The sequence below is a fragment of the Epinephelus lanceolatus genome, chromosome 17 (assembly GCF_041903045.1).
Source record: "Epinephelus lanceolatus isolate andai-2023 chromosome 17, ASM4190304v1, whole genome shotgun sequence".
NCBI lineage: Eukaryota > Metazoa > Chordata > Actinopteri > Perciformes > Serranidae > Epinephelus > Epinephelus lanceolatus.
This window is the reverse complement of record NC_135750.1, coordinates 29,540,793-29,555,655: the sequence shown is the minus strand read 5'-3', so window position 1 is coordinate 29,555,655 and position 14,863 is coordinate 29,540,793. Positions and strand designations below refer to the sequence as shown.

Genomic DNA, 14,863 nt, shown 5'->3' with positions numbered 1-14,863 from the left:
TCTTGCTCAAAGGGGCTAAAATACACACTTGTCAATTAGATACAGTCTGAGAGTACTGTGAACCCCAAAAAGCCATGGCAGATGCAACATTAAGATATCTAGAGTTACTTTGGAGCAAACAATATTACCAGCAGTATCTGTTAAATCTGCATACTGTTATACAGCTAAGTGGAGCTAGCTGGCCTGCCTGCTGGCAGCAGCTCAGCTGAGAGCTGGGCTGCTGTTGACACTCTGTCTGAGGGCGAGAGGCCACCAGCGTTTGTGTTCTGCCGGCTCATGTATCTAACACCTGTTGCTTGGCCCAATTCAACACATCTCAACTCAAGCACTTGTCTCTGGGTGTGCATGTGTTTTGGGAGACAGAAGCTTACTACTGTATGTGTAAAAATGTACACAATTTGAGCCAGCAAGAGGACTCTCAATGCATTATTGCCCTGTTCCCAAAATCCAGCTGTTGGTGGATTCAGCCCACTATAGAAAGCCACAGAGTCCAAGCAGGGAGTATACAACCCCTTTATTTGGTTTAACCAAAAATAACAGAGTCAATATTAAAAGAAAAGCAAAAAAAAAGCTATAAATATTACAGACAAAAAACACTGAAATGAGAGAGTTCTTTGCTTCAAATAAACCAAGTGATGAAAAGTCTTTAATGTTTTGGTGTAGTGGAGTTTGGGGACAGGATGTAAGCAACTGACAACCACCTTCAGAATCACTCAACAGTCAAAGAGAACATGCTCTTCAAGTGGCAGCACTGACATACATCTAAACCTGTGTCAGTTCAGAGCAGAGCTGTCACCTGTGTGCAGCACCACCACCATCATCATCATCATCATCATCATCATCATCATCAGGAACATCATTACTTAAGCGTACAGAATTGAAGATGGAAAAATCAAAGTGATGAATACATGATACCAAAATAACATTCGAGGGACCGTTCCCTGCAGGGAGTCAAATCAAACTAAAGGATGCAGAAGAAGTAAACCGAGAATGGATGTTGATAAATAAAATGTAACTCTTTGAAATAAAATGTGAATGAGACATGACTGATGAGCGAGGCCAGTGGGTGAATGGGTACGTACTGTACATATATAGTGAGTGAGTGCTGCATTGTTCCAGCCTGTGTAGAGCTAAGCATGGTGAGACTACAGGGAGCGGCAGCAGAAAGCACTTTCACAGACAGTGAAAAGACACACAGACATACATAAACAGAAACAGACAGACATTGCTGAGAGGTGTGTATTTACGTATATATTTAAAAAGGTGCAGTGGTGTGACGCTGTATGTGTTTAGGCGCGGTAAAGCAAGATCCTTTCAGCACAGTCCTGGCCAACCAAGCCGGCGTACTGCTGCACCTCCGTCTCGTCGCTGGATCCTTTGCGTTTGCGGGAGTAGGCTGCGTAGGGCATGACGGCCCGTCTGTATAGCACCAGAGCTCTGCCCACATCCTTCAGCACCCGAGCATCTCCTGGATCACAAACATGAGAACATAATAAGGAGCAGTGAAGACACATCGAGCACAATAAACATTGTCCTTATTTTCCCTCATTCTTATGAGTTAACCTCTGAGTGTCTTGGCGGGGATACACCATTATTCCGAGAAGCTGTTGGAGGAGCAGAAAGCATTCTTTCCCCCCACAGCACTAATTCCTCTATGCCCTAAACCTGGAGTCACGGTGCTGCGTGAGCAGGCTAGTTAGTTGGCCTTGTTTACGCGGCCTTGCTCCCTGCTGGCTTGCCAAACTCAGCATTTCATTAGGTCCTGTGTCATACACTGCCAGCTCCCATCAGACCAGTGAAAACACTGCTAATCTTAAAAGTGTGCATGTTCAGCAGCTAAGAATGGTCCTCTGGAGAGTTGAATGGAAAAATAGGGTAAAAAACAAACAAACGATGACCCTCGTTTTGACACTAAACCGCTGCCTCCAGGAGCGAGAGGTCGAGCCAAGCTGCCCACAGCTGGCGCCAAGAGGACATGCAAGGGGTAGCACAGCATGAAGCATCAGCTGAGCCAACTCCACCCAGATATACTGCACATATTGTGTAGATGCGAGTGGGTCTCAAAGTCAATTGTGAACGCTAATCATCTTCTCACTCCAGTCAGAATTGAGGAGTCCTTAATTTTCCGTCATTCACTGGAACTTGAGTAAGTATCTAATGTCAGCCTCTCCCCTATAAATGACATCCTCGCTCTAGTCTCTCTAATTGTCCTCTTAAAAAGCTTTTATCTCCCTCCTTAGCTCTTAGCTAAAGCCCTCGGCTCATCTTCTCCATGCACGCTGCTCTTTCACCAATTGCAAAATGTTTTAAATTTAAAAAGGTTGACTTGTGAAATGCACATCCCGTACACACAGTATTAGATTTAATCAGCCTGTCCTGTCTGGAGCATTCCTGGTCTGGCTCAGTTAAGAGGAAGCAGATGAAAATAAACTTGAGACCGAGACCAGCTTGCCAGGCCCATGGCGACACATCAGTCAAACAGGAGTGAGTTAGATTTGGTATTAATAGAGCTCAGGGCCTCCCACCCGCCACTACTGCTCCCCATGACAACACCCATGTGGCTCACAGCTGAGCACCCAGGTGGTATGAGTGATGCGAGTGTACATATTTCTGCCTAATTCCTCAAATATTCGCCACAGTGCGTAGTAAATCCCACCTGATCACCTAATAAACTGGGAAAACAAGACAACAGAGAGGAAAAACTGCGAAACTATGATGTAATGCCACAGACAAAGGTCTTTTCTCTGGTGCCAGATGTTAAAAGGGATCCCCAGTTTACAAAGCACTCAGAGGAACTCCGACTGAACCCTGGCTATTCGTGGGCTGGATGTGAACTGAAACTTGTTAAAAGCAATATGAGTCTGCTGTGATCAGTTAAAATGCTACAGGCATAAAGTATCATTGAAATAGACAATGACTAAATCAGGACAGCAGCACCAAGAGGAAATTTTGAGCTCCCACAAATGGGACTCACAGATGAGAGAGTTCAAAAAGTCATGTGGGTTTAGGTAAGTAACTATTCATGTATCACTATGGCATCTAACATCCACACTAATACATTTTTGATTTTAAAGTATCGCTACGCTTACATCTAGTGTCCACGCTACACTGGCATATTTGAACCACTAATGTTTGATCTATGCTTGACGCACTTGTCTGGGTTGCGAGGGTCCACACAGCCAAAGTGACATGCCACCATCAAACATGCCCCTTTGTGGGGGTCTTGTGTGGCTGGTTTTTGCCTGTCCATGCACATTTGACATTTTCAAACTATGAGGACAGCTGAGGGCGAAAAAATGGAGAGCCTTGCTGTACACGTGAGTTTTTGATACACTTCCTCCCTTCAGTTTAGGAGAACATTGGTTTGCTGCGAGGAGAAACCCATGTATAAATGATCCAAATGTTTCCTCATCATGATTTTACATCTCCTCATGTCTGTGAGGAAAGCATGACTGAGGCTTGAAAGCTGTGCAGGTTGCCTTTTCGTCCAGATGGACAGAAACGATTATTGAAAACAGTGACACAGACACCAATGTTTGCTTTCCAATTGGGTCTTATCAGTCATGATGTGTCACGCCAAAACATTACAGCTACATAGGTTTTGTGATTTCATCCCATTTGTGTGGGTGCTCATTTCCCACTGGCATGGCTTTCTTTTGCAATGAATGATGCTCCCAGTACCACTCTAATAAGTCGCTTTTTTTGCTTAGCAACAACTCCCAATCTGTTTTCTAACCGGCTAACACTCATGTTACTTTCACTGTTGCCCTTGGTCATCGTTCGAAGCAAGTAAATCTCCGGTCTTACGTTTCACCGTTTCCATTGTATTGTCTGTAACTAAGTAACCAACCCCACAGCCCACAATCTGCTTCCTGTTTACACCAGCACGCGCATGCCCAGTATACATAATTAGGCATGTGATATGCATTTTCAGGTGTGTTAGTATGGACAGAGATATAAAATAAGTTTTTAATATAAAACTGCATCAGTGTGGATGCAGCAGACACTACCTGAAAAGCAAGCCAGAGGAAAGAAGCTGAGTATAACATAAAGCCCAGAGGCTTCTTAACTCTCTCCCCCCATCTCCATAAAGATATTTTCATATTTCAACTTTTTTATTTTCAAACTACCCTGTGGATTCATATTTTATTTATTAGCCTCATTTCCCTAATGCCCTAACCACTGGGTCTTCCCCCCTCTCTAAAAACTGCTGAGTCACATAATTGAAGAATACTTGATATAAACTTTTAAATGAAGAAAATCAGCAGTATGTAAAGTCTCACCATGCGGGGGGAAATGGATTTTAAAAGACGTAAACATGTTATGCAACTTCCACATGACTGTAATTTCAGTCCATGAAGAATTAATGCGTCCTGATGGGATGAAAGTGAAAATGTTTAAACGTTCGATGCTTCCTTAATAACTTAAGCTGCCTTCAGCATTGTCTCTCTAAGCACTATGTGCCTCCTCATGTTCTTTATCAGTGTGACAGCCCACTTACACAACAGTTACGCAAAGGTACACTTGTCCACTCAAATGTGTGACACTGCTCTGAAGCACCACTGTCCCCTTGTGAAGATATTAAGTAGTGAACTTTTTACAGAGTAAAATGGATAGCAGCACGCAGCTTTGAGATGGTCTATTAACCTCAACAGTAATACTGAGCAGAGGCTCTATCGCTCCCTCTTACTCAAGGCAATCCAAACATCCGCTGCTCACATAAACATCTTTCACTGCTTCTTCACTCACTCCGTCCTCCATCAATGCCCTCTCCTCCTTTTGAGTAGCTCCAGACCCTGTTCCCGTCAGGCCCACCGGACGTTCAGTGACACGCCACTCTGAGGTCACAGCTCCTCGGGGTCAGGGGGTTCAGGGGTCGGGGGAAAGAGGAGTGGCGAGGGTCGGTCAGAGAGTGAGAGGGTCAGAGCTGAGGCTAGGGGCTTTGACACCTCGCCACGCTCCCCTCTCTCTTCCCATCCATCTCAAACTTTCAAAACACTTGCTTAACAGCGGACACTGGTCAAAGGCAGGCCATCGGGTTATGACCAGTTCCTATGACCCAATGTTGCAAATCCAAAATAGGGCTTATGTTTAAAAAGAGAAAGGCCAAAATGGTGGTGTAAAGTAGTGAATAAGAAGACTGCACTTTGACCAAAGGACCTGGGTTCAAGCCCTTGTGTTAGCACACATCCGACCAGCTGACCCTAAATCTCTGTAGCTGACCATAAATTTTGACCTCCGCAGTAAAGAAGGCAACAGGAGAATTCCCCTGAATTAAAGAGGATATTATCATTATTATTGTTATTAAAATAAGGGAAACGTTTTTCTGCATCACATATAATGCAACAAATCCGAGGAAGAAAAACTACCTCCTCCATTATAACACAAGAAAGAGAGGAGTGATATCTGTCACCTCTCCACTCTGAATGGGGAACATTAGCATGTGTCAGGCTAAGGAGCAGAGAGCCTGCTGAAGAGTAGGGCAAAGTGGCTCTGACATTAAGACAAGATATTAAAGTGTGTACTGTAAAAGCTAACATGGTCCCCCCCACTTAATGTTTTGGCCTCATTTTGCTCAGTTACTGTAGATCTCAAAGGATAGAAGAGAATATTCTATTTCAACATTTTAGGTATTTTACTAAATGCAACATACTGCAGTGTGTGTATGTAGTATGTAATTTTGTGCGTCTGGTTTGGCGCCTGCTGGACGCACTCCCAGTCCAGGGGGTGACTACTTGTGTCACACATTTTTGCAAGTGTTTATCCTGCTGAGCGGGCAATGCCCCTACTTCTTTCTCTGTCGAGCAAACACGAGATTATGAGTGTGTGAGATATAATACATATGTGCTGTGCTGAGTGTGTGTGTGTCTATGTGTGTGTGTGTGTACACACTGTATGTGCATTTGTTAGAGGCCACAACGAGGCCCTTGGGCTCTCGATGTGTCAGCAACAGGCATGTAATCAATGTGAGCCTGCTTCGGACAGAATTGTGTAAACTTTAGATTAGCTGTCTTTACACACCTCATTAAGACAGCTCTGTAACCCGGTCACCCTTACGATCTGAACGCACGCCCAGCACCCCAATTTTCATTCACCCCTGGGTGAGGCTTGGAGTTCAAGGGCCTTACAAGCGTGAGTTGGAATTAATGTGGACTTTGCTGGCAGTTTTGATGAAACTGAAATCTTAAACGTCATTTTATTCAAAGTTGTTTTTATCTGTTTGACTGTACAGATCCAGAACCTTTGTTCTGTATTACAAGCTTTACTATCCCTCTGTATATGGACATGACTGGAGATTGTACTGTCAGTAATAGTAATTGTTGGGGATTCTACTTGATTTGACAGTTAACCACTAGCACTCCGATAGGGATGAGTGAATGGACAAATATATCAGCTATCAGCTATTGGCTGAGCACATCACCGTTATTGGGTTACATTTACATGTTGCTAATTTAACGATCTGCCTCAGAAAAAATTAGTGAGAGTCGCTGCTCAGCGGGCAGAGGGAGACAGCGGGGAAAAACTGTGTGTAAAGCCAGCATATTGTCACATCTAACTCCGTGCATAAATGATTTATTTCAACCAAACCAGAGTTAGTGATTGTTCAAACAGTGGAAAGACTAACTAAGATGGTTTTGGTTTGTTTTATTTTGTTTTTGTCTGTCTGTCATCTGAGTGAGTTAGAGTAAAAAAGCTAAGAGAGCTAGTGGAATAAAGCAAACTTGCTTTTACACACACACACACACACACACACACACACACACACATACGCCTGAGCAAACATATTGGCAATAACAGGTTGTTGGGCTGACTGTGGCAAAATGGGAAAATTTTAACATATCACCCAATCCTACTCTCCAAGGCAATTAAAATATGACAATAAGACAAGTAACATGCCTTGAGTCAACTACTAGCAGATTTTAAGGAGAATTTTCTTCACACGCTGATCAATACTATTAAGAGTATAACATTTTTTAACTCGTTTTACAAACAGTTTGAACAGTTTTGGCTGTTTTTAAATGTAACCCTAATCCAGGGTCTACCAGGCTTTTCAACATGTGTCTCACCGTAAAACATTTGATTTATGTACCAAAAACTCAAATTGCAGGAACGATATTTGACAACCAGCAGGTGGTTGATATTAGTCAAGAGTCGGCAAACAAAACAGCGTGGCACTCTTATTTCATGGAAGCATGGTGAACAAACAGGCCAGAGTACAACATGTCATTGCCACAACACACCAAAATAAAACTTACTTCCTAAACCATACATAGGAGATTTCCACACTATTACAAGCCATCAGGACTTCCCCAGTATCCAAAAAACAGATGCAACATGTCTTTATGTCAGCCACAAACAAGCCACACGTTGGTAAACTGCCCATTAGGACTGGGCCACAAGCCTGTGCCATGCTGCTAACCTAACGATGACACTGCAGGCCGACCGGTGACTGGCTGACCACTGGGTGTTTTTCTAGAGAAGACAGAAACCTTCACACAACCACTAGAGCCTCGCACCACATAGTTGGCAACAGACCTGAGAGCTAACCATCCAGACAGCTAGCACTGAAATGTAATGACACTGCGTTTGGACAGCTAGGTCTGAAATAATGTCTGGACCCGTCCAAGATCAACAGTCCACGCAGGAATGGAGGCACCGCAAGAGCCACAGACACACAAACACACACTGGCCACAGTGAGAACGGCTACCTCTGAAACTGCCACTTTGTCCTCAGTAATTTGTGCCTACTTAGGGATTAGTGGTTACGATTGACAAGAAAAGGTCCGACCTACCACTGGCTAAGCTGTTAATGGCACCGTTGTAAATGACCAGCCTACTAATGGTCTTTTAAATGCCCTATTTCTCAAGGGTGTGGTGCTTTCATCAACACTTGAGTCAACAAGAAAGGCTAGCCAGGAAATAAAAAAGTAGGATCCTTATTTCTTTAAGACAAGTGTGACAATTTTGATTCTTAAATAAAGAACAAAGGAAAGGGGCATCTGCGCAACAGAACATTTTTTTCTCTTGACAGTTATCATTTGTGCTGGTTTTTACCTCTGCAAGTCCAAGAATGACCTCACTACAACACACTTGTAAGCTGTCTCTCCACATTCACATATCCTTCTTTCCTCTTCCACATTCCTGTCAATCTGTCTCTAATTTTATTGCACTTCTCTCTCTTCTAGTGCCAGCATACAACTACCAGCCTCCCTCCTTCTCTCTTCCCATCTCTATAAAATCATTTTTTATCACATCCCCCTCCCCCACCCACCATCTATTGTTCTATTACTCCCTCTCTTACCCTTCATCTATCAGTCCCAGTCTACTTGACAATCGAATTCTTGTCCTCTCACATCTCCTTTTACTGTCCATCAGCGGCTTTTTCCGGCTTGGTGCCTGTTCGGTGATGCAGATCAATGGGGAAGAGTAAACAGGGGATGGCTGGCCCTTGTACACTCAACCACTTTGGTTACAGGCAATTGCAATATCCACAGCATGTGTATGTATGTGTACATGTTTAGACCCACGCAGTATCCGTACAGTAAACCTTATTTCGTCAGTCTGAATGAAGTGAGAGTCATTTTGCTTAACATACAAAGCCATATGATGCAAACAGTTTTAGTTTAGTAGTAGTGGTTTATGTGTGAGCTGCAGGAATCTTACTGCATATTCACATAAAACCACCTAAAGCACAAACATGCAGAATCAACACAGGAGAGATTTCAGAAATAAGAAAATGTATCAGGCTCTCTGGCTATGCACCTATGCAGAAAACCATTCAAAACTCTCCTTTCAAACTCACTTACACTCTATTAAACACTCTCCCTGGCCCCCACCTCTCAGTCCGCCAGTCCAGGCCATGGGCGTCTGCCAGTCTACCTTCTGCCTGTGGTTTATTATTGCTAATATCACTATTCATCTAATGGTAACGTGGTCCTTTCATAACGACAGCACTGGCTCTGCTCAGACCATGCTGAAGGATCATAGGGAGTGAAGACTGTGTGATCTGTTTACCCCTGTTCAGTGGTTGCGTGCTGCCTTGGAGCGAGCCCGCAGTTTTCAATACACCATCACAGTGAAACCAGATCAGATGTTAACACAAGGTTCATGGGTTCATCCAGAACAGTGTGTTCGAAGTACTGGAGGATCCAAGACCAAGCTCACAGTGGCAAGTCAGTATGTTGCAGTTGCAGACATTGAATGAATCATGTTAACAGTGTTGCGTAGTTGTACCTGCGTCAGGATCCTGGTTCAAACGAGCATAGCGGGAGTTGTCCAGGCGGGGTACACATTGCTCTATTGGGACCCAGGCATAGGTTTCTGGGCACAGGAGGTCTGAAGGCCGGTACTGCCCCTGGAGAACGAAAAACAGATAGAGAGAGAGAGGGTTATACCACCAAACCTGACACGCCACATGGTTTGTTACACATAAGCATTTGAGAGGCTGTCATTGGAAACTGTTGGGAAAAGAGTAGACACTATCAAAAAATACTTTGCAGGTGATTAGATGAACCATCTGTCTACCGCCTGCTCTTCTTGCATTGAGAAAAGCCTTTGGTGTCGTTCTTTGCTTTTCTTCCTATGAAATCTCAAGTACTGACAAAACTGATGCTATTGCATCTATGCTTAACTCTTTAGGAGCCACCATTTTTGTTTTGAACAAACAAGTTGACTTTCCTTTTTGTCACACACACAAACCAAGCCTGTAGCTGCCAGTAGCTCCTCAAAGGACGCTTGGTTGGTCCAAACCACTGGTAGTTCAGACACAAACAAATTACTTAAAGCCTGACAAGATGAATTTTTGGTTGATTTTATGATATTGCAAAAATATAGCTTTTGTACAAGGTAATACACCTCCTGCTGAAACAATTTATTATCATTTACCATAAATGACTGTGTTACATTATGACAATCATTTCACAGCACTTCAGGATTACAGCACCCGGCATACCAACACTTTATCCTGTTAAAACAATATTCGTAACTTGGGTTAATTTTATAAATGGACACATATTCTGACTTATGTAAGCTTCAGAGGAAGGGAGTCAACACTTGTTTTTTCGTCATGCCAGTAAATCTGAGTGAAATACAGTCTTCTCTGGTGCTCGTGGTTTTACTCAACGGGGCTAACATTTAAACATTTATATTTATATAGGTGATCTAAGCAGCTAACTAATGTTAGCTGCTTACTTCTATAAAAATGAACTGCTTGGCAAACAGACCAGGCTTCTATTTGAGACAGGCCTTTATTTTTTAAAATGCGTAGGCATACTTGGCTAGTAAAAGAGACTGGGCGTTTAATTGGAACCAGGCTTTAATTGAAGTTTTACGGTATTCAATCAAGTTCAATCTTAAAAATACAGGACACTGAAAAATGCCCAACATTTGCTTGTTACAGCCTCTTAAATGTCAGGAGTCCCTTCTATTTCTTTCTTGTATTGCCATAAAGTCAATACAGTTTGTCAGACACAACAAGCAATTTTAATAAATCATCTTGCTTTTTAAGTATATTAACAAATGTCTGACCTTTTATGTGCTAATTAATCTACAAACACTATTGAGAGATGAATTGATGATAAAATATAATCTGTTGTAGCCCTGGTAGCACCATTTTCACACTACACTGGTGACTTTTCCAGGTTAAAGGTTTGACAAGTTGTAAACTGACCTAAGGGTCAGGATGAGGGTTGAGACCCGGATCAAGCTCCGCTCTGTTAAAGTTCTTTGTTTAAGTCATGCTTCTCTGTGTCAGGAGTGTTATGTTGTCTGCGATACTGAGCAGGAAATATAAACACACCAGCGTATTGTAATGTGTGCTTTTGAAATGGGTACAAGTCTGTATTTGACCTAACATTTTGGATGGAAAGTAAACCAAGCTGAACGAAAACAGCTGCGGGGCAAAGGGGAAAAAAACGAGTGAGAGGTTGAATGAACAGAAAAGAGACTCTATTATCAGAGACCTGTGTTCTATCACACGGCACCAAACAAACACAAACTGCCGAGATAGCTCTGTAAACAAGGAGGCGCCTGCAACGAGCCCTGCTGCGCCATCTCATCACACACATAATAATATTTATCGTTGCTGAGATGTTAAACTGTAGGACAAAGACTCCAAAATTTCTTCAGCACCCTTTTTGTACACAACAGAGGTCAAAAAGTGCTGGACGATTAAACTCAGAACAAAAAGAGAAAAAAAAGAAAAAAACACAAAAGTCAATATGAACTCAAACTAAGCAAGACAAAGGAAATACCATCTCTGGTGCTCTGACCACGACCCATCTGTCAGTGGGCCTATATGGAAAATATGCTGCCTGTTTTTACACGCGGGGTAGGATGCCATGAGAATGAACTATGCTGCTTTACAGCTCTGACAAATGAAAAACAGAAGAATTTGGGGGATACACTCACAGTCAGGCTTTCCCCTCATCTGTAGCCACCCTTTCGCTCTGCGCCACAATTAAGTGAAGGGGTTCAGGAGGAAGGCCAGAAAGTATCATTAAATTCATACAGTCATACAGATCTAAACTAAGGTGCAGGCTACAAGAGGGAAAAGGCAGTCCAGAGTGAAGCAAAAGACATGCTTTAAGTGCTTCTGCTAACAGATGGATGGTGGTGGAATGCTGTGCATCTGTAGCTGCAATGGACACACACATTGATCGGATGCTCTCCATGTCCCAACAACCTAAAGCCTTCTACAACTGTCAGCGCAGTCAGCTTGACACTCTCACACTCTGCCTCACCTCTATAGAGTCCTTCAACACTACCTCTTAAAGGCAGAGCACACACCTGCCCGGCAGTAGAGACCAGAGGTGGGACCAAGCCATTGTTTTGCAAGTCCCAAGTAAGTCTCAAGTCTTTGCACTCAAGTCCAAAGTCAAACTCAAAACTAAACTTTATGTTTTGAGGCCTAAACAAGTCAGAATGTACTCTTCACCAAATGCAATGCTATTTTAACAAGCAATTTATTAAGTTTACAAAAATCATGAACACTTTTTAAAGTTTGTAGTTATTTGTTAAAACAAGTTTGTTGGAAGTTGTTGAACTCATTTTTTTGTTGACCACCACATAGTTTTTGTACGCACATGAAATTATCTTTGGTATCACTTTTGCTCAACTGCCACTCAGTAACAAAACGTTCATTCTTCGAGGTTTCTCCTTCAGCTTGACCAGATGCTGACAGATTGGTTTTGACAAAGTGGTTCTGGGATATTAAGTGTCCACTTGCTGCAAATGAATAACGTTTGTTACTCAGGAAAATAATGGGAAATGAATTGATTTGTGGCACACTCTTAAAAACATACTTTTTAGTCTTTGGGCTTGGGTGAAAGTATCCAGTATTTTCAATTTAAGTGGCCCAAGTCCAAGTGAAATCACGAGTCATTGGTGTTGAGTTTCAAGTCTTTTATGATTTTGTCAGGTTGAGTCTCTAAATTTGTGACCCGAGTCGGACTCAAGTCCAAGTCATGTGACTCCAGCCTGTGTTTCCAGTAAAACACAGTGAGATGCACATACTTCCCACTTTAAGTCTCTGCACCCTGACATTGCACCTCAACCTAACCTACAGTGCAGAAATAGAGGTGTGAATAGAGTAGCCAGCCCTTAAATGGAAAGAGTGAGAAAGACAAAGAATAAAACAGGACACATCTTTAGGTAAGCTACTATTGTGTGGTTGCACGGGCATTTGTTGTTTCTGAAAGCATCTGTATTGTGTCTACAGTCCAAAATGATATATCCAACATGACAAACAGTCTGGTCATGGCACAGACACAATTTCTGAATTCTACCCTTGAAAAGAAAAAAGGATGATGAGAAGGACGGAGGAGTGTGAGAGGACACAGCTATTTGTGGTCTGGACAGAGGAGAGAGAAAAGAAAAAAGAAGAGGGGGAAGAAAAGCTTGGTTTGCCACAACCTATCTGTCAGCTTCTTTTCTTTAATGGACTGAAAGTGAAGACTGAGCTCACCACTGACTTTCTTTATCTTCCCTCTTATATTTTCCTTCCCCAGGTCGGGCTTGAAGGCCCTGTAATTCACAGTGACCCCTGCAGCTTCTTTTGGCTCTGCTTCAGACCCGCGTTTTCTGCTTTTGCGTCAGCTTGCTCACAATATCCATCTTTTTATCTAACAGTTACTTAGAGCAACAGAGAATGCAGTAATTGTATCCTGAAACTTAGATCCTAAAGAGAGAAGATTGATGTGCAAAGTGTAACAGCCAAGCTAATAGCTGGGAGGGAAATTGCCTATTCCTACAAATCTATCTATCCTGAGTGGCTGTTAGCTCAGCAAGTGGTGTGAGGAGGCCACAAGAGGTGATAGTGACTACATTTGAATAGCCAGAAAGCCATGTGATGAGGTTCTTTTGTGTTTGCATATGTGTGTTTTTGAATGTGTCCACTCAACTGCGTTGGAGGGCTACCCGACAGATAAACCAGGATGAGGCTTTCCAGACGAAGAACATCTTTTTGGTCTGGTCCTCCTCTCTTTAGTGGTTCTATTCCTCCCTTTCTAAATGCTCAGAGCCTCCCCTCACAAACCAATCCATCACCATCCCTCCATCCTTCCCTCCTGTCTGTGCTTGCATGTTGAGACGGACACAGAGGTGATGCTGATGAATGACAACCTCTGAAAGGCTCGTTTAGAGGGACGGAAAGCAAGACGGAGGATGAAAAAACAAGTGGAGAGAGAAGGAAACATGTACAAACTTCAGCGGATAGACTTGGCTGCCGTCAGAGGTGTGAGAAACGAGAGGGAGATAGGACAAAGACAGGGAGGGACGAGAGAAAATTAGGTGCAGATGGGTAACGGGATGGTATTTAACGTCACTGAGACATGGACTGAGGCGAGCTGATGGAAGTGATAGGAGCAGTCTGAGTGCCAGGACGGAGGGGCCCAGCACTGAGAGAGGATGTTGGAAGTCAGGGATGAAGAGGGAGGGCTTGGAAAGAGACAGAAATGGGAGGAAGAGCTAAGTAGACAGAGGGTAAGCTGGCGACGAGAGAAAAAACAGATGGATCAGCGAAATAAAGAGCTGCATTCAATAGAAGCCACATAAAACAAAATGGAAACTGTACATCTACAAGTAAGAGAAGGAACTCAGTCATCCAAATCTATTTCTTGCAGTGTGCTTGTTAATTAATGTGCAGAGGTCACTGTTTATAGGAAAGCAATCTTCTACAGTGCCAGTTTCCCAATGAACTGAACTTTAACAAGACAGAAGGGAAAATTACTCAACCTCATTTGAATAACAAGCTTCCCTAGAGTAAACAATTACATACCCTCAATCATCACAAGCAAATAAACATATCTATGCACGGCTTGACATGCAGTTACACAATACTTTGCTAGTCTATTATCACACTGAGCTGCTCGGTGACACAGCATCACTCAATCTTTTCAGGACGCACAGACTTTACACACACACAGATAGCAGGGGCCCTGCTGTCAGAATGAACTTTATTACCAACTCAACGGCTCAAACGCATAACTGTCACCTTGTTCCTCTCCTATATCGTGCACCCTTCCCACCCATTTCTGTCTTGTTTCTCACACACCTCAAGATAGGGAGCGATGCCCCAGGCTCGTACCTGTGATTTATATGAAAAGCGATTAATCAGACACATAAATGGAGAGCTTCACTGCAGCCAAGGAATCCTCGTGAAAACCTACACCGCTTTTGCCTTCTGCTTCTTTTTATTCCTCCTCGCCCGAGTATGAGTTTGGTATGTGTAGAGCTGAGACAGCTTTCATCAACTGAGAGATCATCAGCCACTAGGGTTTTCCATATCCCCGGGAGTCCAAAATGGCACACAGGAAAAAACACCAATTCACATCAAATTCTGACTAAGCTTTTCTCCAGTTAATTA

The 14,863-nt window shown here is 43.0% G+C and overlaps 1 protein-coding gene across 2 annotated transcripts in view; it reads right to left on the bottom strand.

The window, feature by feature from the left end:
- Positions 1-496: 496 nt before the first annotated feature.
- Positions 497-14,863, bottom strand: part of ate1 (arginyltransferase 1) — a 65,145-nt gene continuing 50,778 nt past the window's right edge. For both annotated transcript variants that reach the window (XM_033613965.2, XM_033613966.2), the window contains exons 11-12: positions 9,235-9,355; positions 497-1,468 (exon numbers count right to left, since the gene is read on the bottom strand). In XM_033613965.2, coding sequence (XP_033469856.1) covers positions 1,290-1,468; positions 9,235-9,355 — 300 coding nt within the window. In that variant the 3' untranslated portion in view covers positions 497-1,289. The remainder of the gene's footprint in view (positions 1,469-9,234; positions 9,356-14,863) is intronic.